This window comes from Manihot esculenta, chromosome 9 (assembly GCF_001659605.2).
Source record: "Manihot esculenta cultivar AM560-2 chromosome 9, M.esculenta_v8, whole genome shotgun sequence".
Classification (NCBI taxonomy): Eukaryota; Viridiplantae; Streptophyta; class Magnoliopsida; order Malpighiales; family Euphorbiaceae; genus Manihot; species Manihot esculenta.
Window position 1 is genome coordinate 9,904,810 of NC_035169.2, and position 27,242 is coordinate 9,932,051.

Here is a 27,242-nt window from a genome sequence, read left to right on the forward strand (position 1 = left end):
TTCCTCTCATCCTGCTTTCTGAAAAATAGTACACATAGCACAAACATTAGCATCATATGGTTCATGTGGGAACACATGAACCCGCATCACATACATCACATATCATAGCATATTATTAACGCACATGCATATTATCATGGCATTTCACATCATCATACAAGACAGGACTCCACATCCTATCCTAGTGGACATGATCTTTCCTATTGTGCTTGACCTTCTACAACATCTATGAGCCCGACACTCTAGGTCCGACCATATGAACCTAGGGCTCTGATACCACTCTGTAACGACCCAAAAATCAGACCGCTACCGGCGCTAGGATCCAGATCGGCTTAAGGCCGCCGGGACCCATAGCAAGCCTGACATATAACCTGTAAACCTGTATAATCCCATACATGATCAACAACATACATAAAAATTAAAACTTTTCTTTCCATGTACATCAACCAAACTCAACCTGTGCATATACATTAACATAACATGGATCCCTCTGTGGGATCTCATCAGTGCCCCCAAATGGGTGACATAACATATGTTGAGTTGGTTTACATAAACAGCATAAAAATCTCTAAGATCATGTATTAAAAGGGATAACAACAGTCTATGGTCAAGCACCCCTCTAACATCCATAAACATCATCTCATTACATATCTATACTGATTAAGACATTACATTACAATTTGATCATGTCCATTGCTAGCTATTACCCAAACATGACTTCTTTACTCTATCCGGACTCCTGCTCTATACTGTACCCGCAAGCCTGGGGGTAAAGGGAGAGGGGTGAGCTAAAAGCCCAGTGAGTAGGACTATAAAACATATTAACACTATGCTCTATGAAATGCATCATAACACAGACAATTCACATAAGGGTTGGGTGAACTTGTCACCAATTAGTCCAAGCTAACTCTGTGCCAGGCCGTAGCATGGGGTCCTGGTCTTCCTGTCATAACATACATTACTTACCATTGTCCCAGGGCCTCCTCTGGGCTCCTGGTCTTCGAGTCCCATAACCGTGCCAGGCCGTAGAATGGGGTCCTGGTCTTTCCTTATTCTGTGCCAGGCCGTAGAATGGGGTCCTGGTCTTCCTGTCATGGACTAATTGGGTCATCCAATATTCACCCACATCAACAACAATCGATGCAATGCGGCATATTCGTGAAAACTAATGCAATCATCCTATTGCATAATCATGATGTATGAAACATGATAAAACATTTAATTTCTCAATTTAAAAGATTAAGTTTTAGTTCCACTCACCTCTGGCTGACTCTGACAACACTGAAGCAGCTGAACTCACTGTTGGGGTCCTCGGTTCCTCGGGTCCGAACCTACACAGGTGGACTCAAATGAGGGACCAAACATACCTGAACATAACTATAAACTACTCCCCAAAAACCCCCTAAAACATCATGAAAAAATCATAGAAAAACATGCAAAAGAGGCCTGGACAGGGCACTTTCGGCGGCAGGTTCGGCGGCCGAAACTCCCAGACAAAGACGAAACTCATGCATGTTCGGCCGCACTTTCGACGGCCGAAACTCCCAGACAGAGGCGAAAGTCCTCTTTCGGGGGCAAGCTTCAGCAGCCGAATGCTGCCTCCACAAGAGGGTTCGGCGGCCGAAAGTCCTTTCGGCTGCCGAACCTGGTTTCTCCCAAAGGGCAGAAACTTGGTTCAAACATGCACAAATGCCTCCAAACCTTCCAAACATGCATTAAACCTATTCTACAACACACATACACAAGCATATATGTTCCTAGGGGTCTCAAACCATCATAAACCCTATCTACAACACATCAAGCATTCACATTGTTCATGAACATACATTTATACCCATAAACATAACCATAACCTAAACATGCATTCTACCCCATAAATCTACTTAAAACTTACATAAAACATGCAATGAGCTTAAGATCGGCTCTTACCTCTTGAAGATCGAGAGAGAGACGACCTAAAACTCGGAGGTGGGAGAGATTGGATTCTTGAACCTCCAAGCTCCAAAACTTTGCTCAAAAGCTCAAATCTTCAAAACAAAGTTAAAACAAATGAAAATCTTGAAAGATCTAGAGGAAAAACATCAAAGATTGGTGAGGGACGGCGGAGAACTCACCTTGGCCGACAACGGGGAGAAAAGCTCGCCCGTTTTCGGCTAAGGGACCCTTTTATAGTGGCTGGCCAGGCCACGTTCGGGGGCCGAACGTGCCTCCGCATGCATGCCATGTTCGGCGGCCGAACTTGAGGTTAGGCGGCCGAACCTGGGCTTCCCTCACTTATGCCTTCGGGGGCCTAAGGCACACCCGAAATGCATGCATGTTCGGCGGCCGAACTTGGGGTTCGGCGGCCAAACCTGAGTTTTCCTCCAATACTATTTTCATGCAAAAACTCATTTCCTTTTTACTTAAAACCATGAAAAACATTAAATCATTTTATGAAAACATGTTTCTACCCTACTAGAGGCTTCCGACATCCGAGATTCCACCGGACGGTAGGAATTCCGATACCGAAATCTAGGGCTGAGCACTGTTCGGTTCGAACCGAATAAACCGACTGAACCGATTTAATTTAATAATTTGGTTCGGTTTTAAAATAAAATCGATTCGGTTCGGTTTTAATTTTTAAAAATTTCGGGTTGGTCGGTTCGGTTCGGTTTTGGAGTCAAAATAATTCGGTCGAACCGAACCGACCGATTTAATTTTAAACGCAGCGTTTTATTATAGGTTATATCAATTCACTTCCTATCCCTCGACGTCATTCTTCACGCGGCGCATACCTTGTCTCTCTCAAACCAAATCCCTAATCTCCATCCTTCGCGTCTTCAATCCGTAGCCACAGCCACCCACCCCAGTCGCTAGTCCCACAGCCGCCCACCGGCCACCCACCCTGCCACCCTTCGCGTCTCTCTCTCACGGCCATCGCTCGCGTCTCTCTCTCTCATAGCCGTCGCTCGCGAGACTCTTTTCACTGTAAGTTTCATGAACTTAGCTTGTAAGTTTAGCTTGTAAGTTTCAGTGATTCACAGCCGTCTCTCTCACAGGCTGTAGAACAACACTCTAAATACTCAAAGGAGGTTCAGTTGCTCAGTCTCACCGTGTTGGTAGAGTTAGCTCAGGTATTTTTTTTTTAAGAAAATTTTTTTGTGAGTAATTTCTGGGTTCTTTCTAGGATGAAATTTGGTTGCTGTAAGTGTTTGAATTATGCTTTTTTGGGTTTTGTTTCGAGTGTTTTGGTATTGTGTTTCTGGTAAATTTTGTTGCTACTTTGATCTGTTAGTGTTTTGCTGATTTCTTTTTTCCTTTAGTTTTAGTGCTACAGTTCATTTGATGGATTTACTGCTTGTGGAACTGCGTCTTGTTTATGTTATTTGATTTTTTATGCTAAACGAGTGGTGCCAAGAATTATTTTAGAGATCTGCTCTTAGTTTTGGGAGCTTCTGTTTCCGAGTTTCTTGTAATTATATTTTTCTTTTCTATCATAATTGTCAGGTTGTACCAGAACTTGGAAAAGTTTGGTGCCCATGCAAGTGCATAACACATTAATAGGCTAGGTCAAAATTGTCTAGATGTTTGTGTTTTTTTGCAGAATGTAAAACTGGAACCTCTTAGGTTTAATCATTTGAATTTTATTTGGAGCCATACAATCACGACCAATTTATTTGGGCAAAAAGTGAAGCTTTACGTTATTCAATCATAATAAGAAATCTGATGAGCCATATCTCATTATGTGTTAGTATTCCCTAGAAATAGGCCATTTAGTCAGAAGTGGTCTTAGTAAAACATGCACGGAAGAGACAGAAAGATTTCTTGTTTTATTGCTTCTATATATTTTAGCCTTCAGGTTGTCCAGTTATGTTTCATGATAATGATTTGCTTGTTCAAATATTTACCTTTTTCTTTTTGCACTTCTGCATTTTGCCTAAAGCCTAATGCACTTATTCATGCAGACAAATCAAAATGATTAAACCTAAATAGGGATAGCTTATAGTTTTTCTCATTTCCACATTATAAATAGGGATAGCTCATTAACAGCTTTGCAAAATTCACAACTCTTCAACTACATAGAGAAGTCTTCTTTTTCTTCTTCCAATTAGAAAATAAAAAAAAAAAAGATATAGAGGGTGAGCAGTAACAGTTTCAGATTTTGGAGTGTTCAATTGGTTAGATATCTTGATTCCTTAGATTCCTTTTTTTTTTTTTCACAATCTTCAAATGTTTGGTATGATTGCTTTTATATTTTTAGCTGCTGTATGTATTAATCTTATTTAATTTGCTTTTTTATGTTTTATTTATTTTTATTTTAAAGTATCAATTTTACTTAATTTTTTTTTAATTTTTCAGCATTTACAAATGTGGACATAAGCAGTAGTACAAATGAAAATATGATAAATTTGGATAGTTGAAGGTAAATTAGGTAATTATATATATATATATATATAATATATATATACATATATATATATATATATATATATATCTGTGGATTTGCTCATTTAGTTTAACAATTCTAATATTTTTTTTTCATGTTCTTATATATATATATCCACAGATATATATATATATATATATATATTTGTTCATTTAGTTTAATAATTCTAATATTTTTTTTCATGTTTTTATAGAAATTAATTGGCATTTGAAGAATGGAGAAATTGAAGAATAGAGGGTTGATTGTTGGTGACATAACTGTTGATGGATATTTTGGAACTGTTGATGGATATTTTGGAATTCACTATTTTATTATGTTTTATGTTTATTAAATGGAGGATATCTGAAAATGGATTTATGATTGGTTGTTAGTGGATTATATGAAGTATGGACTAGATGATGTTGTTTTGATATTGTTTTGATGTTTGAATTGTTTTATAATTTAACTATTATATTTGATTAAGTATATTAGGTTAGAAGTTGTTGATTAATTTGGATTTTATGATTAATTGATTGAATTTTATGATTAATTAAATATATTAGGTTTAAATCAATTTTTATTAGGTCCAAATTATAATATAATTCAATGAAATTAGAAAAAAAAGTTCAAAAATCGGTTTCGAACCGAACCGAACCGAATCGGTTCGGTTCGATTTGGTTCGATTTTCTATCTTATTTGGTTCGGTTTGGTTTACATTTTGAAACAATTCGGTTAATTCGGTTTTGGCCGGTTCGATTCGGTATCGAACCGAACCGACCGATGCACACCCCTACCGGAATCTAGCCGGGTATTACAGAGAATGGGAAAATAACGATGGAAGGAGACTTAAGTCTCCCGGTCTGTGCATGCAGGTCTGCGGCGCTATGCATGCACAGCACCACGATTATAGTGTCGACACTTTTCTTGATCCAGACGATTTTGATCCATCAAAGTTGTTTGGGTGGTTCAGGAGTGCAGAGAATATCTCTGCACCCCTATATGATGGCTCATAGGTGTGTTCGACACTTTGATATGATAGGGCAATTCACACTGCTCCCATTGCAGAGAGCAAGTTGTTCGACACTATTACTGTCGAACAACGCGCTCCCGTAGCAGTTACGACGCTCATGGTGTTTGAAAATATTTTTAAATTCTAATTCATTAATATTTTTTTCATTATACATAAATTGAAAAAAGTTCGACTAAAGAAGGGAGGGTTCACACGTCCTCTAAGATCATCTCCGCTTATGATCGCTCTCCCCACAACATCTGGATCATTTGCCTTCACTAGATACACTGTAAAGTATCCTGGGTCAAGATCATTGTCAGTATATGGTGCACCTTTAGGCTTATCGAGTGTTGACGAGAATACTATCCAATCTCCTGTTGGAGACCATTGGCAATGCCTGTTAGTCCAATTCCCTTTTGTTAGCCTTTTTATTATACCATTTCCATATTCTCCTACTTCTGCATCCTCCATTATACATAGATTCTTGTATTTCGCATCCCCTCCATCTCTTGTCCGTCGGTAAACTAATCTCTTCACAATTACAAAAAAATTTACAATATAACCCTTAAAATTTTATTTGACTAATAAAATAATTTTTAAAATATATATTTTTATTTCGATAATGTTTTTTTTGTTAATTTTATTATTTCCTTTTTATTTTTATTTTTACATACATATTATAGTTTAATAAAAAATTAAAATATAAAAAAATTATAGTATAAAATATATAATATTTTATTTTATTTAATATTATTGATATGAAATATAATTTTTTATTGGATCAGCAAATAAATTAATATGCATTATAAGTTTATTTAGTAAAATAAAAATATTAAATATTTTAAATAATTTATAAGAGACATAATTAATATATTTAAGTTTTTATAAAAATCAGAAGAGGATAACTTTATGTACTAAAATATATAATATTTTCTTTTATTTAATATTATTAATATAAAGAATAATTTTTCATATGTTAAAAATACGTACATAATAATTTATAATAGTGAATAGAAACCTTCAATAAAATACTTTAATATATAATATTTATATGTGATATTTTATGTAGTGAAAAAATTTATTTGTAATAAATATTTATTTAATATTACATATAATAAATATAAAATAAATATACTTTCAATATAAAATTTAAATTAAAGAACTATATGTTTATTAATATAAAACTTAGGGTCTATATTAGAATTTAGTACTAACTTTTCCACACTCAATTTAATTATCTTGGTTATGATGGTAATAAATTGAAAAGATTTAATTTTATTATTCATGAATTAACGTAAATATTTGGATTTTTTATTTAATGGATCATTTGCGAAATAATTTTACTGTGTGTGAACTACAAATTTTTTTATCAAAATTAATTAAAGCAAATAGTTAAAATTAAAACAAATGTTTATGAAAAAATAATATTAGACCTACATTCATATATTTTGAGTTCATAATAAATAAGGTCTATTTAAGATTTTCCATAATACCTCCTAGACAATTAGCAATCCTTGGCTATCGGCTAACCATACAGCTTTAAACTCATTGTCAACGAATGCAAGCTTGGAAGCATCCCTGGAAAATGTTGGAAATACACCAGACACTCTGAAAAGTCTTACATCTGGATGTGGAAAGTGGAGCTTATGGAAATTTCTTTGGATATGATCGCCATGCTGTGCATGAAATAACAGCCTTAAATTATAAATGTATTGCTAAAAGTTTGAAGGACGATGGTAACCCATGCGCTTCCGACCGTCTATGACAAAGGGGTTGTAATGGTCAGCCTTTGGTCTAGTTATTTGAGTGATCTTTATGGGTTGCTCTTGTGAAGCTGAATAAAAAATCTCAATATGTCGATACTGTGCTTCTTCACGAATGTCATTGAAACTTTATTTTTTACGTATAGTTGTTTATCTTTATTTATTTATCATATGAATTATGTAATTTGTTTTTTAATAAATCAGTTGTCATTATTAAATTTTTATGTTTTATACATATCTAACACTTTGTACAGCTTATTCACATAAAACTTATTTAATTATAATAAATTACATTTTCTCATATGGATTTACCAACTTTTTCTGTATAGAATCTGATCCTTTTCAGTTTTCTATTTTCTTTCATATTCTATTTTTTCATTCTTTTTATCAACAGATCAACTCCAAACATTTAAAAGTTTTAGGACAAAAACCTAAAAATTATAAATAAAAGAAGTTTAGATGAAAATATATGATATAATCAACAAAATATACCAACTAAATAAACAGAATCTTAACAACACTCTTTTAACTGAATAAGAAAAAGAAGCAATAAATTTTATAGCAATCAAATAATGTGGCTAAAAATTGAACTAAACTGTAATTAGTCTATTGATAAAAAAGAAGATGTGAGATGGACCGGTTAATGCAATAAAAGGAGGGTGTATGGTTTTAGATCTTCTGATATTGTAAAATCAAAAACTACAAGAGCCTTTTTCATGCACATCAACTCATTGTGGAGATACTCCGATACTCAAGTCAGTAAACTGATATGATGGACAAATGTAATAAGTTTCTTAGAATTCAAACCCTCCATTTGGAATCAAGAATTTTGTAAGAATTCAGTTGAATTAAATTCTTTTCTTATAAAATTATTGTTTCGAATAAAGGAATTTAAAATTTTTTAACTTGAAGATTTTTCATGAAGATAAAATCATGAATGATTTTAAAAGAGTTCATTTAAATTTTTTTATTGCAAAATCATTCATACTAAACGAGGGAAAAATGAGTGTGTAAAAGTGTGTATCTTGATCTCTGTGCATATTGACTTTTATACTGTAAGAATATGGAGTTAGTTATTAAATCTCCTAAAAATCCGACTGGTACTAGCTAGTGGATAAAGAATCCTACGATTATAGGTAAAGCATTCCACGATTATAAGTATAGTAGGGATCCGCTGAATTGTATCCGCTAATAGTAACTTTTCGTGAAATCTCATTCTCTTCAAGAAAAAGCGAGTTCTGATGAAGAACTGAATATTATGGTATCCGGATCTTCACTTCTACAAATAAGACCGTATATCAGCTTATCAGACCCTTGTCACATATTCTGTTTTATAGTGACAACTCATAACTTATTTTAAACAATTATTATGTCGCATCAATAGCTCTGTAAAATTCTTAGAATAGCCAACAAAAAAACAGCTAAAACCAAAACTAAAAAATTATTCATCAAGAAATTATTCCATTTTATGAAATGGATATTAATCATGCACATAAATATATATCTAGCCTATATATGCTATTCTTTGTTTGTTTACACATTCATATTTTTTGGACGTTTCTTGGGTACTACACTCAATGGTACAAGCTTTCTCACTGTTATCCCAATCCTTTCATCCATATCCAAGGTGGAATCCTTGTCAAGCAGTTCCCAATCAAAATTATGAATCAAAGATGCCAAACCAAGGTGAACAACTCGATGAGCCAATGCTATACCCACACAGATTCGCCTCCCTGAGCCAAATGGAAGGAGCTCAAAACTTTGTCCCTTGTAATCAATGTCTGAACCCAGAAACCTCTCTGGCTTAAACTCCATGGGATCTTTCCATATCTCTGGATCTCTTCCTATGGCCCATACATTCACATAAACTTGTGTGTTTTTGGGTATATGATATCCCATGAAATTTGTATCTTGTATCGTGTTTCTTGGAATGAGCAGCGGAACAACAGGATGTAACCTAGATGTTTCCCTTATGACTGCTTGTAGATATGGCAGATTATCTATATCAATCTCTTCAACATCTCTGTTCTCTCCTATAACTACGTTGAGTTCTTCTTTAACCTTTTCCATGGCTTTAGGGTGACGGAGTAGCTCTGCCATGGCCCATTCAATTGTTGTGCTTGTAGTCTCTGACCCACCAAAAAACATCTCCTAAAACATCAAAGGAGACTAGCAATTAATAAATTTCAATCCAAAATATAGTTAATGGAAGAAAAAAGGGGGGAAAAAAAAATCTTACCACTATGATTATAATGATCTTCTCATATGGGATCTTTCCTTGCCATTCTTTTCCATCACCTTCATATTCCAACAACACGTCTAGAAAGTCCTTGGCTTTTTTATTTTCCTTTACAAATTTATGTTCCTCAATCCTCTCATCCACAAACCTTTGAACAATCCCTATCAACTTTCCAGTATCTCGCATCATGTTCCTTTTCAATCCTTGAGGATCAAACCATTTCAAGAATGGTAAAAAGTCCACAATATTTGGCTTCCCACCCCACTTCATGAACTTGTCCATAGCCTCAAAGAACTCTAGCCCTACTATGCATTGTGAATCTAAAAAGTCTCGAGATAGCATGAGGTTTCCAACCAAGTTAAATGACATTAAGAATAAATAATGAGCCAAATTCAGCTCGCCTGATTCTCCCCTTGCCTTTGCAGCTGTCGCATCATCTTCGATATTCCTATTACAGTAACATTAAATTAGAAACGTTAAATATTTCTTTATTTTATCCACAGCACAAAGAACATAAATTTATTACCGTAACATTTGATGGATGCATTTCCGGCGGATGGGAGCAGTTTCATTGACTCGCTTGCTGACGAGGAGTTCCATTGAGTAAAGACGTCTGAGCATGCGCCAGTAGGGACCATAGTGGCTGAAGGCGAGTGCAGCTTTATCGTAGTCATGAGACGTGAAAACATCTAAAGTCTTTCGATCACAGAAACTGGCGTCGTGATTCTTGAACAGCTCCGCCGCAGCTTTTGCCGATTGCACCACCATTGTGTCCATGTATCCAAGCCTTAACCAGAGGACACCTCCGTATTTGAACTTAAGGTCGTATAGAGCTCGGTATGGCATCTTTCCGAGGTCGAACATGTTTCCAAAAACTGGCCAACCTGGAGGCCCGGGAGGTAGAAGGTTTCCATTTCTCCATTTTCTTCCATTTAGCCACAGAATTAGAACCAGTGATAAGATAAGACTTGAACAAATGTAGATGGTCTCCATTTGCGCTTCTGTTTAGAAAAAATGGTTGTAGTATATATATATATATATATATATCTGCATACCCAATTTCTGAATATGTCATACGCTCAAATTATAAATTAATAAAAAAATTATTATTTAATCCTCTTTTACATGATAGGAAAACTAAATAAAATTATTTTAAAATTGCAGCAACCAATTATTGTGATATTAAAATTATAAAAATTAAATAATTGAATTTTGTTTGTACGAAAATATCTTAATTATTTCACATTTTAGAGTTAGAAAAAAAAAAAAACTTTTGAGATAGAGATAATTAGGATAGCCAGCTTCACTCGTTTTTTTATCCTCAATTAATTTTTAAAATTAAAAATAAAAAATAATAATAACAAATCATTTCGATTATCACGGTACACAGATGTCCTTTTCACTTGGATTATAACAGGTATTGAATTGACACCTTATTCCAAAAATAGTAAAATATCGGCAATTGATGGTCTTGTTTTTATGGTGTTCTCCCCGTAATGGAAAATTCTTTGCACGAATTTGGGTGGAAACACTCATTTAATTAAAAAATAATATATATAGTAAATTTTATTTAAAATAATTTACCTTTGAAAATAAAATATTTAAAATCAAATATTTTTTTAATTATTGAAAGTATAATTATGAAATAAAATACGATTGATATTATAAAATCCAGAAAATAAGATTTATAATGGGCGTGTAAATTTGTCTTGGGAAGATCACACCCTTCCATTTTATCATTTCCCATTTGTCTGCTAATGATGCATAACCGTCTTCTGTTATAGTGCCACCTGTCTCTATCATTCAGACTGTATATACGAACGGGTCAGAGTACCCTCCCACGCCAGACGGCCATTTAATTCTCCTGACGCGCATGCTGGTACGGCTACGAAATGACTGGACCGGCTATCCTCTCACACATCATATCACCGGGTTAGACTATCTCCTATTGGACCCACGCTCGTGGCTGATCCGGCCTACCCCTCATCAACAGGTTAAGGCTTGCGATATTGGGTTGATCTGCTTGAGGATGGCTTGATGGGATTTAGGCTTGTATTCCTCTTCAGGGCTTGGCCTCACCCCCAGGTGTGAGAAGCCCGGCGGTCATCAAATGCCCCTTTACCTCCTCAGCAGTTATTCCATGAGTGATGAGAGGGTAAATCCCTAGACCCCCATTATGACCGCACGGCCCGAGAGTGGCTTCTGTAAAAAACGTCCTTTCTTTGCCTCTACTCTTTTCAAATTCAAATTTCCCAATCTTCTCCAGACTCTTTCTTCTCGCCTTGCCCTCTGTACTTCGTCTCTTCTCATCTTCTGCGAAATCCTTTCGAGGTACGTCTTCTGCTTTCTCTAATGGTTGTTTCCAGACTTCTTGATATTGTGAATCTAAGGTCTAACGTCACCCATGCATCTCTTTCCAATTTCTTTTCTCGGGAATACCTAGATACCCCTCTTCCGCATTAGGGCTCCTCATCATAACGAGAGGATCGTTCTTCCTATTCCTCCACCACCTGGTCTGATTGACCCCCAGATGGATCGTAGCTTGGTTTTCATTGTCAAGCAATGCGAATTTGGTTTGACCTTCCCCTTTTTCCATTTTTTCATAGAGGTTTTCCGCTATTTCGGGGTAACTTCCCTTATGCTCGCACCCAACTCCATCCTCTTTATGTGTTCTTTTGAGTCCATTAGCCTGTGTTGGGGTTTTACTCCATCTGCTGTCCTGTTCTCCACCTTTTTCCGCTTGGTTAGGGCTAGCCAAGGATTTTACTATTTTGCTCCCCGAGGAGAATTGTCTATCTTCTCGGGGCATAAAGACTCCATCAAAGGTTTTGCAGTGGTGGAGCTGAAGGAAGACTCAGGACTATCTTGGGAGGTAGACCTCCCTTGGAGGGATGTACCCCCAGCCTGTAACGATCTTCCTCGGCTGCCCCTATTAGACCAAATCTGCCTTCTCAGACTGACCTCTATCTCTCGAAAGTATGATTTCGAAAAGTGCATATTCGTGTCCAGTCTTCAGGACTATCGGGAAGCTGGTATTTGCTTGTCAATGTTCTGTCTTTCTCCTATTTTTACCCTTTCTTACATTTGTTTCTAACTGTTTGGTTGTTTTTGTCTTTCATAGCCTCTTCTTTGCCAATGGAATAAATCAAGCCGCCGAAGAACTTCACGATCTCTAGGGAGGACATGAAGGCCACCCTGGAGGCCTTCCGGGCCGGTCATTCTATGGCCGACGTGACCCGGGAGGTCTTTCATGCCATCTCTCCTCCTGTGGCTGACCGGACTACCCCCCCTGCTCCGACTTCATCCCGTGCTCTGGTTCCGGTCTCTAAGGGCTCCCGTTCTGGGGCCTCTAAAGCTTCCACCCATGGTAGGACTCTGAGCTCCTCCAAGTCTCCTACGGCTCCTAAGCCCAAGTCGACCTCCACTCCAGTCTCCCAAGAGCCCATTACCATTGAAGAATCTACGGAAGGTGGTTCTAAGGGAAGGGCTGAGGTCGCCCCTTTTGCACCTCGACTCAAGCAAGCCGCTGCCAGTGGTGCTATCGTGATTCAGGATTCCACTGGCAAGCGAGCTTCATCTACCGAGGTCCCTCTCGAGGGCCCGACCTCTAAGAAGGCTCGCGTGGCTAGGTCGCCCGAGGCCACTCTTCCTCCTCCTGCTAAAAAGAGGAAGCAAGTTGTGGGGCTGTTGTCTTCTGCCACTGACAATGAGCTCCTTAACGCTGTCGAGATAACTCCTGGGTCCGCGGCGACCTTTGCGGCTGAGCTGTTGTGGGAGAAGATGTTTGACGGGACATCTGATGCATTTGATCCACGTTTCCTCGCTCTCGCCAGCCATCTGGCCTGCTCCACCAAGCAACAGGTGGCTTTCCCATTGCTGTAACGACCCGAAAATCGGACCGCTACCGGTGCTAGGATCCGGGTCGACTTAAGGCCGTCGGGACCCGTAGCAAGCCTGACATGCATCCTGAAAACCTGCTTAATCCCATACCTGATCAACAACATACATAAAAATTAAAACTTTTCTTCCCATGAACATCAACGAAACTCAACCTGTGCATAAACATTAACATAACATTGATCCCTCTGTGGGATCTCATCAGTGTCCCCAATGGGTGACATAACATATGCTGAGCTGGTTACATAAACATCATAAAAATCTCTAAGATCATGTATTAAAAGGGATACAACAATCTATGGTCAAGCACACCACTAACATCCATATACATCATCTCATTACATAACTATACTGATTAAGACTTTACATTACAATATGATCATGTCCATTACTAGCTATTACATAAACATGAATTCTTTACTCTATCCGGACTCCTGCTCCATACTGTACCTGCAAGCCTGGGGGTAAAGGGAGAGGGGTGAGCTAAAAGCCCAGTGAGTAGAACCATAAAACATATTAACACTATGCTTCAATGAAATTCATCATAACACAGACAATTCACATAAGGGTTGGGTGAACTTGTCACCAATTAGTCCAAGCTAACTCTGTGCCAGGCCGTAGCATGGGGTCCTAGTCTTCCTGTCATACATACATTACTTACCATTGCCCCAGGGCCTCCTCTGGGCTCCTGGTCTTCGAGTCCCATAACCGTGCCAGGCCGTAGAATGGGGTCCTGGTCTTTCCTTACTCTGTGCCAGGCCGTAGAATGGGGTCCTGGTCTTCCTGTCATGGACTAATTGGGTCATCCAACATTCACCCACATCAACAACAATCGATGCAATGCGGCATATTCGTGAAATCTAATGCAATCATCCTATTGCATAATCATGATGCATGAAACATGATAAAACATTTAATTTCTCAATTTAAAAGGTTAAGTTTAGTTCCACTCACCTCTGGCTGACTCTGACAACACCGAAACAGCTGAACTCACTGCTGGGGTCCTCGGTTCCTCGGGTCCGAACCTACACAGGTGGACTCAAATGAGGGACCAAACATACTAGAACATATCTCTAAACTACTCCTCAAAAACCCCCTAAAACAACATGAAACAACCATAGAAAAACATGCAAAGGAGGCCTGGACAGGGCCCTTTCGGCGGCAGGTTCGGCGGCCGAAAGTCCCTCCAGAGCCGAAAGTCAGGCAGGTTCGGCGGCACCTTCGGCGGCCGAAACTCCCAGACAGAGACGAAACTCATGCATGTTCGGCGGCACCTTCGGCGGCCGAAACTGCCAGACAGAGACGAAAGTCTCCTTTCGGGGGCAAGCTTCGGCAGCCGAAAGGCTGCCTCCCCAGCCATGTTCGGTGGCCGAAAGTTCCTTCGTCTGCCGAACCTGGTTTCTGCCAAAGGGCAGAAACTTGGCTCCCTATGCACATTTCGCCTCCAAACCTTTCCAACATGCATCAAACCTATTCTACAACACACAAACACAAGCATACATGTTCCTAGGGGCCTCAAACCATCATAAACCCCATCTACAACACATCAAGAAACTCACATTGTTCATGAACATACATTTATACCCATAAACATAACCATAACCTAAACATGCATTCTAACCCATAGATCTTGCATAAAACTTATTCAAAACATAAAACGAGCTTAAGATCGGCTCTTACCTCTTGAAGATCGAGAGAGAGACGACCTAAACTCGAAGTTGGGAGAGATTGGGTTCTTGAACCTCCAAGCTCCAAAACTTTGCTCAAAAGCTTAAATCTTCAAAACCAAGTTAAAACAAGTGAAAATCTTGAAAGATTTAGAGGAAGAACATCAAAAATGGGTGAGGGACATCGGAGAGCTCACCTTGGCCGAAAATGGGGAAAAGCTCGCCCGTTTTCGACTAAGGGACCCTTTCATAGTGGCTGGCCAGACCACGTTCGGGGGCCGAATGTGCCTCCGCATGCATGCCATGTTCGGCGGCCGAACTTGAGGTTCGGCGGCTGAACCTGGACTTCCCTCACTTACGCTTTCGGGGGCCTAAAGCACACCCGCAACGCATGCATGTTCGGCAGTCGAACTTGAGGTTCGGCGGCCGAACCTGAGTTTTCCTCCAATGCTATTTTCATACAAAAACTCATTTTCTTTCATGCTTAAAACATAAAACACATTAAAATATTTTATAAAAACATGGTTTTACCCTACTAGAGGCTTCCGACATCCGAGATTTCACCGGACGGTAGGAATTCCGATACCGAAGTCTAGCCGGGTATTACATTCTCCCCCCCTTAAGAACATTCGTCCCCGAATGTTCCTCAACTAGCACATGTAAGGCATACAACATAAAACACATAAAGACTAACCTTAAAAGAGATGAGGATATTGCCGGAGCATGGACTCCCGTGTCTCCCAAGTGCATTCTTCCATATTGTGGTGGTTCCATAGGACTTTCACCATCGGGATTTCCTTGTTTCTTAGCTTTCTGATCTGGGTGTCTAGGATCCGTACCGGCTGCTCAACATAGGTGAGATCCTCTTGGATCTCCACATCAGGCTCACTAAGAACCTTGCCCGGATCTGACACGAATTTTCTCAACATAGAAACATGGAAAACCGGATGGATTCTCTTCATTGAAGCAGGTAAATCCAACTTGTACGATACATTCCCAATCCTTTGCAGGACTTCAAAGGGTCCGATGTACCGCGGAGCCAGCTTACCCTTCTTCCCGAACCGAACCACTCCTTTCATTGGAGACACCTTGAGCAATACCAGATCCCCCTCCTGAAACTCTACTAGTCTTCTGCGGATGTCTGCATAACTCTTCTGTCTGCTTGCAGCAGTCTTGATTCTTTCTCTGATTAAGGGTACCACCCTGCTGGTGATCTCTACTAGCTCAGGCCCTGCCAATGCCTTTTCTCCAACTTCTTCCCAGCAAACAGGTGACCTGCACTTCCTTCCATATAAAGCTTCATATGGAGCCATCCCAATGCTAGCATGATGGCTGTTATTGTAGGCAAACTCCACCAAAGGTAGATGCTGCCTCCAAGAACCGCCAAAGTCCAGCACACACATTCTCAGCATATCTTCTATGGTTTGGATGGTCCTCTCTGACTGTCCGTCTGTCTGTGGATGGAAGGCAGTGCTGAAATCTAATCTGGTACCCATGGCATCCTGCAGACTCCGCCAAAACCTGGAGGTGAACTGGGGTCCTCTATCTGACACAATAGCAACAGGAACCCCATGCAGTCTGACTATCTCATCAACGTACACCTGCGCCAACTTGTCCACAGAATAGCCACTCCTGACAGGGATGAAGTGAGCAGATCTTGTGAGTCTGTCCACAATCACCCATATGGAGTCCAATCTGTTGGACGTCGCCGGTAACCCTACTACGAAGTCCATAGCTATATTCTCCCATTTCCACTCTGGAATAGGTAGCGGGTTAAGCATTCCAGCCGGCTTCTGATGTTCCAGCTTCACCCTCTGACATACTTCGCAGGCTGACACAAACTGTGCCACTTCTCTCTTCATAGCTGGCCACCAATAAACTTTTTTCAGATCCTGATACATTTTGGTGGCTCCGGGGTGAATGCTGTATCTTGCATTATGAGCCTCTCTCATAATGTCTCCTTTTAGCCCTATGTCATCTGGTACACATAAACGACTCCCATAGCGGAGGATCCCCTTGTTGTCGAATCTGAACTCGTTGTCTTTGCCTGACTGAACAGTCCTGGCAATCTTCACTAACTCTGGGTCCTCATGCTGTTTCTGAGCCACTTGCTCCAGAAACACAGGTGTCACTTTCATCTGAGCAACTAAAGCACATGTACCAGACAACTCCAACTGTAGACCTTCCTCAATGAGCTTGTAAAACTCCTTCACCACTGGTCTCCTCTCTGCCGTGATGTGGGATAGACTACCTAGTGACTTCCGGCTTAGGGCGTCTGCCACGACATTCGCCTTACCCGGATGATACTGAATCTTGCAATCATAGTCACTTAGCAGCTCCACCCATCTCCTCTGTCTCAAGTTCAAATCTCTTTGACTCAGGATGTACTGTAGGCTCTTATGATCTGTAAAGATCTCACATTTTACCCCATAGAGGTAGTGCCTCCACATCTTGAGTGCAAAGATTACTGCTGCCATCTCAAGGTCATGTGTGGGGTAATTCAACTCATGCTTCTTTAGCTGCCTAGAAGCATAAGCAATCACCCTCTCATTCTGCATAAGCACACAACCCAGTCCCACACGGGACGCATCACAAAAGACTGTAAAGTCTGCATCACTAGCTGGCAGAGCTAACACTGGTGCTGAAGTCAACCTCTTCTTAAGCTCTTCAAAACTCTCTTCGCACTGGTCAGTCCACAGAAACTTCTGGTTCTTCCTGGTTAGCCTGGTCAGAGGAGCTGCTATTTTTGAGAAGTCCTGAACGAACCTCCTGTAGTAACCTGCCAAACCCAAGAAACTCCTGATCTCCGTCACTGAAGTGGGTCTAGGCCAGTTAGCCACAGTTTCTGTCTTCTTGGGGTCCACCTCTATCCCATTCTCTGACACTACATGCCCCAAGAACGAAATGCTCCTCAGCCAGAACTCACACTTTGAGAACTTGGCATACAAGCCATGTTCCCTCAAGGTCTGTAGAACCAACCTCAGATGATGGGCATGCTCCTCTGCATTCCTGGAATACACTAGGATATCATCTATGAAGACAATAACGAAGTGATCCAGGTACTGACTAAACACTCTATTCATGAGATCCATGAATGCTGCAGGGGCGTTGGTTAACCCGAACGACATCACAAGGAACTCAAAATGCCCATATCTGGTCCTGAAAGCTGTCTTTGGCACGTCCTCTTCCCTGATCCTCAACTGATGATACCCGGACCTCAGATCTATTTTGGAGAAACAACCCGCTCCTGCTAGCTGGTCGAATAGATCGTCGATCCTTGGCAATGGGTACTTGTTCTTGGTAGTGACTTTGTTCAACTGCCTGTAGTCGATACAAAGCCTAAGGGATCCATCCTTCTTTCTCACAAACAAAACTGGAGCACCCCAGGGTGAGGTACTCGGTCGAATGAAGCCCTTGTCTACCAGCTCCTGTAACTGCTCCTTCAACTCCTTCAATTCTGCTGGCGCCATCCTGTAGGGAGGGATAGAGATCGGTCGGGTTCCAGGCGTCAGTTCTATCTCGAACTCTATCTCCCTAGCAGGTGGTAAACCTGGCAGCTCGTCTGGGAACACATCTAAGAACTCTCTAACCACTGGTACTGAGGCGGGCTCTCTGACCTGACTGCTAAACTCTCTCACATGAGCCAAATACCCCTGACATCCCTTCCTAAGCAACCTACGAGCCTGAAGAGCTGATATCAGACCTCTAGGTGTACCCCTCCTGTCTCCTCTGAAGACGACCTCAGACCCATCCAGACCTCTGAACCTGACTACCTTGTCCCTGCAGTCCAAGGTAGCACCATGGGTAGATAACCAGTCCATCCCTAGAATGAGGTCAAAATCTGTCAAATCTAGAACCACTAGGTCGGCGGACAAGCATCTTCCCTCAACAAACACAGGACTACACTGGCAGACTGACTCTGCCACTGATGGATCACACTTGGGTCCACTGACCCAGAGAGGACACTCTAACCCAGAAGTCATCAGACCCAACCTCCCCACGGCTCTCGGAGCAATAAAAGAATGAGATGCACCAGGGTCCATCAAGGCATACACATCTGAACAACCAATGATTAAGTTACCTGCCACCACGGTGTTAGATGCATCTGCCTCCTGCTGTGTCATTGTGAAGATCCGTGCTGGAGCTGATGGACCTTCACCTCTGAAGCCCGCTGAAGAAGAGGCTGCTCCTCTCCCTCTGCCTCTGCCACTGGCCTGAGTCATGGCTGGAGCTGCTGGCTGCGCTACACTGCCTGAAGCTGTCTGCTGGGACTGAGCCATCGGGACTGCTCTTGGACAATCTCGAGCCATATGCCCCTCCTGACCACATCTGAAACAGGCGTTCGTCCCAAACCGACATACTCCTTTGTGTGGCCTACCACACCTCGCACAAACTGCATTACCCGCACCAGAGCTTGAGCCACTCCCAAATCCCAGACTGGACTTAACCTTGTTCCAGAACTTGTTCTTCTTACCCTTGGGCTTACCCCATCTCTTACTGCCTGAAGCTGCTGCACTCAGGGTAGAAGGATCTAATCTTCCCCCACCTGGAGTTTTAGAACCGGAAGACTATGCCACTGACTGCTTAACTGTCCTCTGAACGATGGCACTGGCCTCCATTTTCCTGGCCATATCTACTATGGCATGGAAGCTCTCCCTGTCCACTGACTGGATCAAGGAGGAATACCTGGAATGAAGTTTCATGACATACCTCCTTGACCTCTTTGAATCTGTATCCAGACTCTGCCCAGCAAAAGGCAACAGCTCCAAGAATCTGTCGGTGTACTCCTCTACACTCATTTCCTCCGTCTGCCTCAACTGTTCAAACTCTATCATCTTCAGCTCCCTTGAACTATCGGAAAAAGCCCAACCTGCAAACTCGTTCGCAAACTCTTCCCAGGACATGTTGTCCACTCTCGGGTTCACATAATTCTTGAACCACTCTCGTGCCTTCTTGCACTTAAGCGTGAACCCAGCCATCTGAATGGCTCTACTGTCATCAGCCCCAATCTCCTCTGTGATCACTTTAACCCTTTCCAAATATACAAATGGGTCATCCCCTTTTTCATACTGAGGAGCACCCAATTTCATGTAGTCAGTCATCTTAACCTTGCTCCCACTGGCTGAGCTAGGTCTAGATGGCTGAGCAACTGGGGCTGCTGGTTCTGTAGGTGGTGGAGGTGGTGCAACATTTTCTGAGGTAGGGGTTTACTGGATTTGGATAGTAAGGTGGGGGTGGATACATTGGGTACTGTGAGTATGGTGGGTAGTATGGTGGGTAGTATGGTGGGTATGGCATCTGTGTGGGATAAGGAGTGAAGCTAGGGTAATCCGATGTGCCTCCCATCGAATACCCGGGGTTTTGTGAGAAGGGTGGGTAGTAAGGTGGCTGAACAAATCCCGAGGCCTGAGTGCCTCCTTGGGATTCTCCCATACCTTCCTCCGACATGCTAACTCCCAGACTGCCATCCCTCCTCTGCTCTACATCCATATCATCCCCCACGTCCTCTGACGCTCCTCCCTGAACTGTTCCTCTGACTGATCTGCTTCTACCCAGATCCAGAGACCTTCTAGGGTCTCTTACTGCTCTTTCTCTGCTAGACCTACTAGATATTGCCCTCGGCAATGCTGGAGGACGGGCGCTCATGCCCTCATCCTCAGGTGGTACTCCAGTCAATCTTGCTGATCGACGAGTTCCCCTCATCCTGTTTTCTAAAAAACAGTACACATCACAAGCAAACATTAGCATCATATGGTTCATGTGGGCACACATGAACCCGCATCACATACATCACATATCATAGCATATCATTAATGCACATGCATATTATCATGGCATTTCACATCATCATAAAAGACAGGACTCCACATCCTATCCTAGTGGACATGATCTTTCCTATTGTGCTTGACCTTCTATAACATCTATGAGCCCGACACTCTAAGTCCGACCATATGAACCTAGGGCTCTGATACCATTCTGTAACGACCCGAAAATCGGACCGCTACCGGCGCTAGGATCCGGGTCGACTTAAAGTCGCCGGGACCCGTAGCAAGCCTAACATGCATCCTGAAAACCTGCTTAATCCCATACCTGATCAACAACATACATAAAAATTAAAACTTTTCTTCCCATGAACATCAACCAAACTCAACCTGTGCATAAACATTAACATAACATTGATCCCTCTGTGGGATCTCATCAGTGTCCCCAATGGGTGACATAACATATGCTGAGTTGGTTACATAAACATCATAAAAATCTCTAAGATCATGTATTAAAAGGGATACAACAATCTATGGTCAAGCACACCACTAACATCCATATACATCATCTCATTACATAACTATACTGATTAAGACTTTACATTACAATATGATCATGTCCATTACTAGCTATTACATAAACATGAATTCTTTACTCTATCCGGACTCCTGCTCTATACTGTACCTGCAAGCCTGGGGGTAAAGGGAGAGGGGTGAGCTAAAAGCCCAGTGAGTAGAACCATAAAACATATTAACACTATGCTTCAATGAAATGCATCATAACACAGACAATTCACATAAGGGTTGGGTGAACTTGTCACCAATTAGTCCAAGCTAACTCTGTGCCAGGCCGTAGCATGGGGTCCTGGTCTTCCTGTCATACATACATTACTTACCATTGCCCCAGGGCCTCCTCTGGGCTCCTGGTCTTCGAGTCCCATAACCGTGCCAGGCCGTAGAATGGGGTCCTGGTCTTTCCTTACTCTGTGCCAGGCTGTAGAATGGGGTCCTGGTCTTCCTGTCATGGACTAATTGGGTCATCCAACATTCACCCACATCAACAACAATCGATGCAATGCGGCATATTCGTGAAATCTAATGCAATCATCCTATTGCATAATCATGATGCATGAAACATGATAAAACATTTAATTTCTCAATTTAAAAGGTTAAGTTTAGTTCCACTCACCTCTGGCTGACTCTGACAACACCGAAGCAGCTGAACTCACTGCTGGGGTCCTCGGTTCCTCGGGTCCGAACCTACACAGGTGGACTCAAATGAGGGACCAAACATACTAGAACATATCTCTAAACTACTCCCCAAAAACCCCCTAAAACAACATGAAACAACCATAGAAAAACATGCAAAGGAGGCCTGGACAGGGCACTTTCGGCGGCAGGTTCGGCGGCCGAAAGTCCCTCCAGAGCCGAAAGTCAGGCAGGTTCGGCGGCACCTTCGGCGGCCGAAACTCCCAGACAGAGACGAAACTCATGCATGTTCGGCGGCACCTTCGGCGGCCGAAACTGCCAGACAGAGACGAAAGTCTCCTTTCGGGGGAAAGCTTCGGCAGCCGAAAGGCTGCCTCCCCAGCCATGTTCGGCGGCCGAAAGTTCCTTCGGCTGCCGAACCTGGTTTCTGCGAAAGGGCAGAAACTTGGCTCCCTATGCACATTTCGCCTCCAAACCATTCCAACATGCATCAAACCTATTCTACAACACACAAATACAAGCATACATGTTCCTAGGGGCCTCAAACCATCATAAACCCCATCTACAACACATCAAGAAACTCACATTGTTCATGAATATACATTTATACCCATAAACATAACCATAACCTAAACATGCATTCTAACCCATAGATCTTGCATAAAACTTATTCAAAACATAAAACGAGCTTAAGATCGGCTCTTACCTCTTGAAGATCGAGAGAGAGACGACCTAAACTCGAAGTTGGGAGAGATTGGGTTCTTGAACCTCCAAGCTCCAAAACTTTGCTCAAAAGCTTAAATCTTCAAAACCAAGTTAAAACAAGTGAAAATCTTGAAAGATTTAGAGGAAGAACATCAAAAATGGGTGAGGGACGGCGGAGAGCTCACCTTGGCCGAAAATGGGGAAAAGCTCACCCGTTTTCGGCTAAGGGACCCTTTTATAGTGGCTGGCCAGACCACGTTCGGGGGCCGAATGTGCCTCCGCATGCATGCCATGTTCGGCGGCCGAACTTGAGGTTCGGCGGCCGAACCTGGACTTCCCTCACTTACGCTTTCGGGGGCCTAAAGCACACCCGCAATGTAACAGCCCGAAAACCGATACCCCTCTGTAACGGCTCCAAACTGCTCGGCACTAGGATCCAGATCGGCTTAAGGCCGCCGGGACCCGTAGTAAGCCTAACCTGAACTCCAAATATCCTATACATGATCCAACAACTGAAAAACTCTTCTGAAAGACTACCAGACTTAACGTAAAAAAAACCACTCAGATATACTAATCTGACAATACACCAGTGACACGTTACCAAGTAACCTCCATGCACTATGCGCTGTGTCATAGAACCCACTCTGTAAGGGTCAGCATATCATCAGATAACTTGGCTACCATAGAGTCACAGGAATCAAACCTGGTCTTCTCTAATGGACTCTCTATGGATCACAGGAATCAAACCTGGTCTTTCCTCCGCACTGGTCTTGGGTCAAAGGAAGTAATCCTTGTCTTCCCTCACAGTTATAATTCACTGGGTTTTCGAAACACAACAGGTATTAAGCCTGGTTTGACTCATTTCTCATCAAGAAACTGAAAACAGGATACATGCATATACAAGGGATGAAATATACTATAGGCAAAGCACATACTCATCTATAAGCACCTTAACTGATCATCTATACATCGGTAACAAATATCTCTTTAATTTACATCATGTCCATTACTCTATTACACAAGCAATACTGAAGCTAATACCCTGCTGCTTCTAACCTTCCCAGCTAACCTTGTACCTGCTGTACCTGCAAAACTGGGATTAAGGGAATGGGATGAGCTATAAAGCCCAGTGAGTAGAAACACTGAAAAACGGTCAGTTAAATACACTCTGTCATGAAATGCGTCACAACACAAACATTCCACATCTTGGATTAGACATGACCTCAAAACTCCCTCGACGGGCTATTGATGTCGCCTTGGTCCAATCCTCATTATCAATGTATAATGCAATGCACCATCTTCGTGATTCTAATGCAATCACCCTAGTATATACCATAGCATACATGATGCATGAACTATGCTGAAAAGCATTCTGTTTCTTTAATAAAAGGATTAAGTTAGTTCTACTCACCTCTGCTCCTCTGGCAGAAACTGTACTGACTCTGCAACTGCTAATCCTGACAACCTCCCTGAATTGTCGGGTCCACTCCTACACCAATGGACTCGAATGAGGTGTTAAACATACTCTTAGTAACTCACAAACAACTTCCCAAAAGCCCTCTAAAAGCTCCTGAAACAAGCACACAAAGCATGCAAAAGAACAGCTAAACAGAACCCATTCTGTAATACCCGGCTAGACTCCGGTATCGGAATTCCTACCGTCCGGTGGAATCTCGGATGTCGGAGACCTCTAGAAGGGTAGAGTCATGTTTTTATGAAATGTTTTTATGTTTTAAATGATTTTAAGTGTGAATTAAATGAGTTTTTACATGAAAATAGCTTTAAAGGAAAACCCAGGTTCGGCCGCCGAAAGTCAAGTTCGGCCGCCGAACATGCATGCGTTTTGGAGGCACGTTAGGCCCCCGAAAGCATGAGTGAGGGAAGTCAAGGTTCGGCCGCCGAACCTCATGTTCGGCCGCCGAACATTTGCATGGTTGCGGAGGCACATTCGGCCCCCGAACGTGGTCTGGCCAGCCACTATAAAAGGGTCCCTTAGCCGAAAATGGGCGAGCTTTTTTCTCCCCATTTCGGCCAAGGTGAGCTTCCCGCCGTCCCTCACCCATTTTCAATGTTCTTCCTCTAAATCTTTCAATATTCTCACTTGTTTTCACTTGGTTTTGAAGATTTGTGAGCAAAGAGTAAGTTTTGGGTGCTTGGAGGTTCAAGGAGCTCAATCTCTTCATCTCCAAGCTAGGATCGTCTTCCCTCTCATTTCTTCAAGAGGTAAGCTCGGATCCACCCTTATTATGCATTTTAAACAAGTTTTATGCAAGATCTAAGGGTAGAAATGCATGCTAGGGTATATGTGAGTTATGGATATATATATATTGATGTTTTGAACAATGTGTGTTGTTTTGAGTATGTTTGAAGTGTTGTAGATGGGGTATATGCATGTTTGAGGCCCCTAGGAACTTGTATGCATGCTTTGGTTGAAAAATATGCATGATGGGTAGGTTTGGAGGCGAAATGGGCAAAGGGAGCCAAGTTTCTGCCCTTTGGCAGAAACCAGGTTCGGCAGCCGAAGGTACTTTCGGCCGCCGAACATGGCTGGGCAGGCAGGCCTTTCGGCTGCCGAAGTTGCCCCCGAAAAGAGACTTTCGTCTCTGTCTGGGACTTTCGGCCGCCGAAGGTGCCGCCGAACCTAGCTGAGTTTCGTCTCTGTCCAGGACTTTCGGCCGCCGAAGGTGCCGCCGAAAGTGCCCTGTTCAGCCATTTCATGCATGTTTCCTGTGATATTTTCAGGATGTTTTAGGGGGTTTTTGGGGGATATTTTAGAGATATGTTCAGGTATGTTTGGTCCCTCATTTGAGTCCACCTGTGTAGGTTCGGACCCGAGGAACCGAGGACCCCAGCAGTGAGTTCAGCTGCTTCGGTATTGTCAGAGTCAGCCAGAGGTGAGTGGAACTAAACTTACTCTTTTAAATTAAATGTTTTATCATGTTTCATGCATCATGATTATGCAATAGGATGATTGCATTAGCTTCACGAATATGCCGCATTGCATCATTTGTTGTTGATGTGGGTGAATGTTGGATGACCCAATTAGTCCATGACAGGAAGACCAGGACCCCATTCTACGGCCTGGCACGGAAATGAAAGACCAGGACCCCATTCTACGGCCTGGCACGATTGTGGACTCGAAGACCAGGAGCCCAGAGGAGGCCCTGGGATAATGGTAAGTAATGTATGTATGACAGGAAGACCAGGACCCCATGCTACGGCCTGGCACTATGTTAGCTTGGACTAATTGGTGACAAGTTCACCCAACCCTTATGTGAATTGTTTGTGTTATGATGCATTCCATTTGAGCATAGTGTTAATGTGTTTTACTAGCTCTACTCACTGGGCTTTTAGCTCACCCCTCTCCCTTTTCCCCCAGGCTTGCAGGTACAGTTTAGTGCGGGAGTCCGGATAGAGTAGAAAGGTTATGCCTTTGTAATAGCTAGCAATGGACATGATCAAAATTGTAATGTAAAAGTACAGTATAGTTATGTAATGAGTTTTATGGATGTTAGTATGTGCTTGACCATAGAATGTTGTATCCCTCTTTATACACGATCTTAGAGATTTTTTATGATGTTTATGTAAACCAACTCAACAGATGTATTTTACCCATTGAGGGCTTAGATGAGATCCCACAGAGGGATCAAGATTATGTTTATGTTTATGCAGGTTGAGTTTGGTTGATGTTCCATGGAAAGAAAAGTTTTAATTTTTATGTATATTGTTGATCATGTATGGGATTAAGCAGGTTCACAGGATGCATGTCAGGCTTGCTACGGGTCCCGGCGGCCTTAAGTCGACCCGGATCCTAGCGCCGGTAGCGGTCCGATTTTCGGGTCGTTACAGAATGGTATCAGAGCCCTAGGTTCATATGGTCGGACCTAGAGTGTCGGGCTCATAGAGGTTATAGAAGGTCAAGCACAATAGGAAAAAGATCATGTCCACTAGGATAGGATGTGGAGTCCTGTCTTGCATGATGATGTGAAATGCCATGATTTTATGCATGTGCATTAATGATATGCTATGATATGTGATGTATGTGATGAGGGTTCATGTGTGCCCACATGAACCATATGATGCTAATGTTTATGTGTTGTGTACCGTTTTTCAGAAAACAGGATGAGAGGAACTCGTCGATCAGCAAGATTGACTAGAGTACCACCCGAGGATGAGGGCATGAGCGCCCGTCCTCCAGCATTGCCTAGGGCAATGTCTAGCAGGTCCCACAGGGACAGAGTAGCAAGAGACCCTAGAAGGTCTTTGGATCTGGATAGAAGCAGATCAGTAAGGGGAACAGTGCAAGGAGGAGTGTCTGAGGATATGGAAGTAGATCAGAGGAGGGATGGCAGTCTCGGTGTGAGCATGCCGGAAGAGGGCATGGGAGAATCAGAAGGAGGCATTCAGGCCTCGAGTTATGTCCAGCCACATCATTACCCACCCTATTCACACCATCCAGGGTATTCGATGGGAGGTACATCGGATAACCCTAGTTTTAGCCCTTATCCCACACAGATGCCATACCCACCATACTACCCACCATACTCTCAGTATCCAATGTATCCACCTCCACCCTACTATCCAAA

General features: G+C 42.0%; 1 protein-coding gene and 1 long non-coding RNA gene across 2 annotated transcripts; one reads left to right on the top strand and one right to left on the bottom strand.

Moving 5' to 3' along the window:
* Positions 1-2,515: 2,515 nt before the first annotated feature.
* Positions 2,516-4,707, top strand: LOC122724697. Its single transcript, XR_006352146.1, has 3 exons — positions 2,516-2,967; positions 3,039-3,113; positions 4,620-4,707. It is a non-coding gene; the product is annotated as an uncharacterized LOC122724697 (long non-coding RNA).
* Positions 4,708-8,599: 3,892 nt separating this feature from the next.
* Positions 8,600-10,412, bottom strand: LOC110608319 (iridoid oxidase). The gene is made up of 3 exons (XM_021747543.2): positions 9,943-10,412; positions 9,417-9,864; positions 8,600-9,328 (listed from the first exon to the last, which is right to left on the bottom strand). The coding sequence occupies exons 1-3, from the start codon at positions 10,407-10,409 to the stop codon at positions 8,711-8,713; spliced, it is 1,533 nt and encodes a 510-aa protein (XP_021603235.2). The 5' UTR covers positions 10,410-10,412; the 3' UTR covers positions 8,600-8,710.
* Between the last annotated feature and the right edge of the window lie 16,830 nt (positions 10,413-27,242).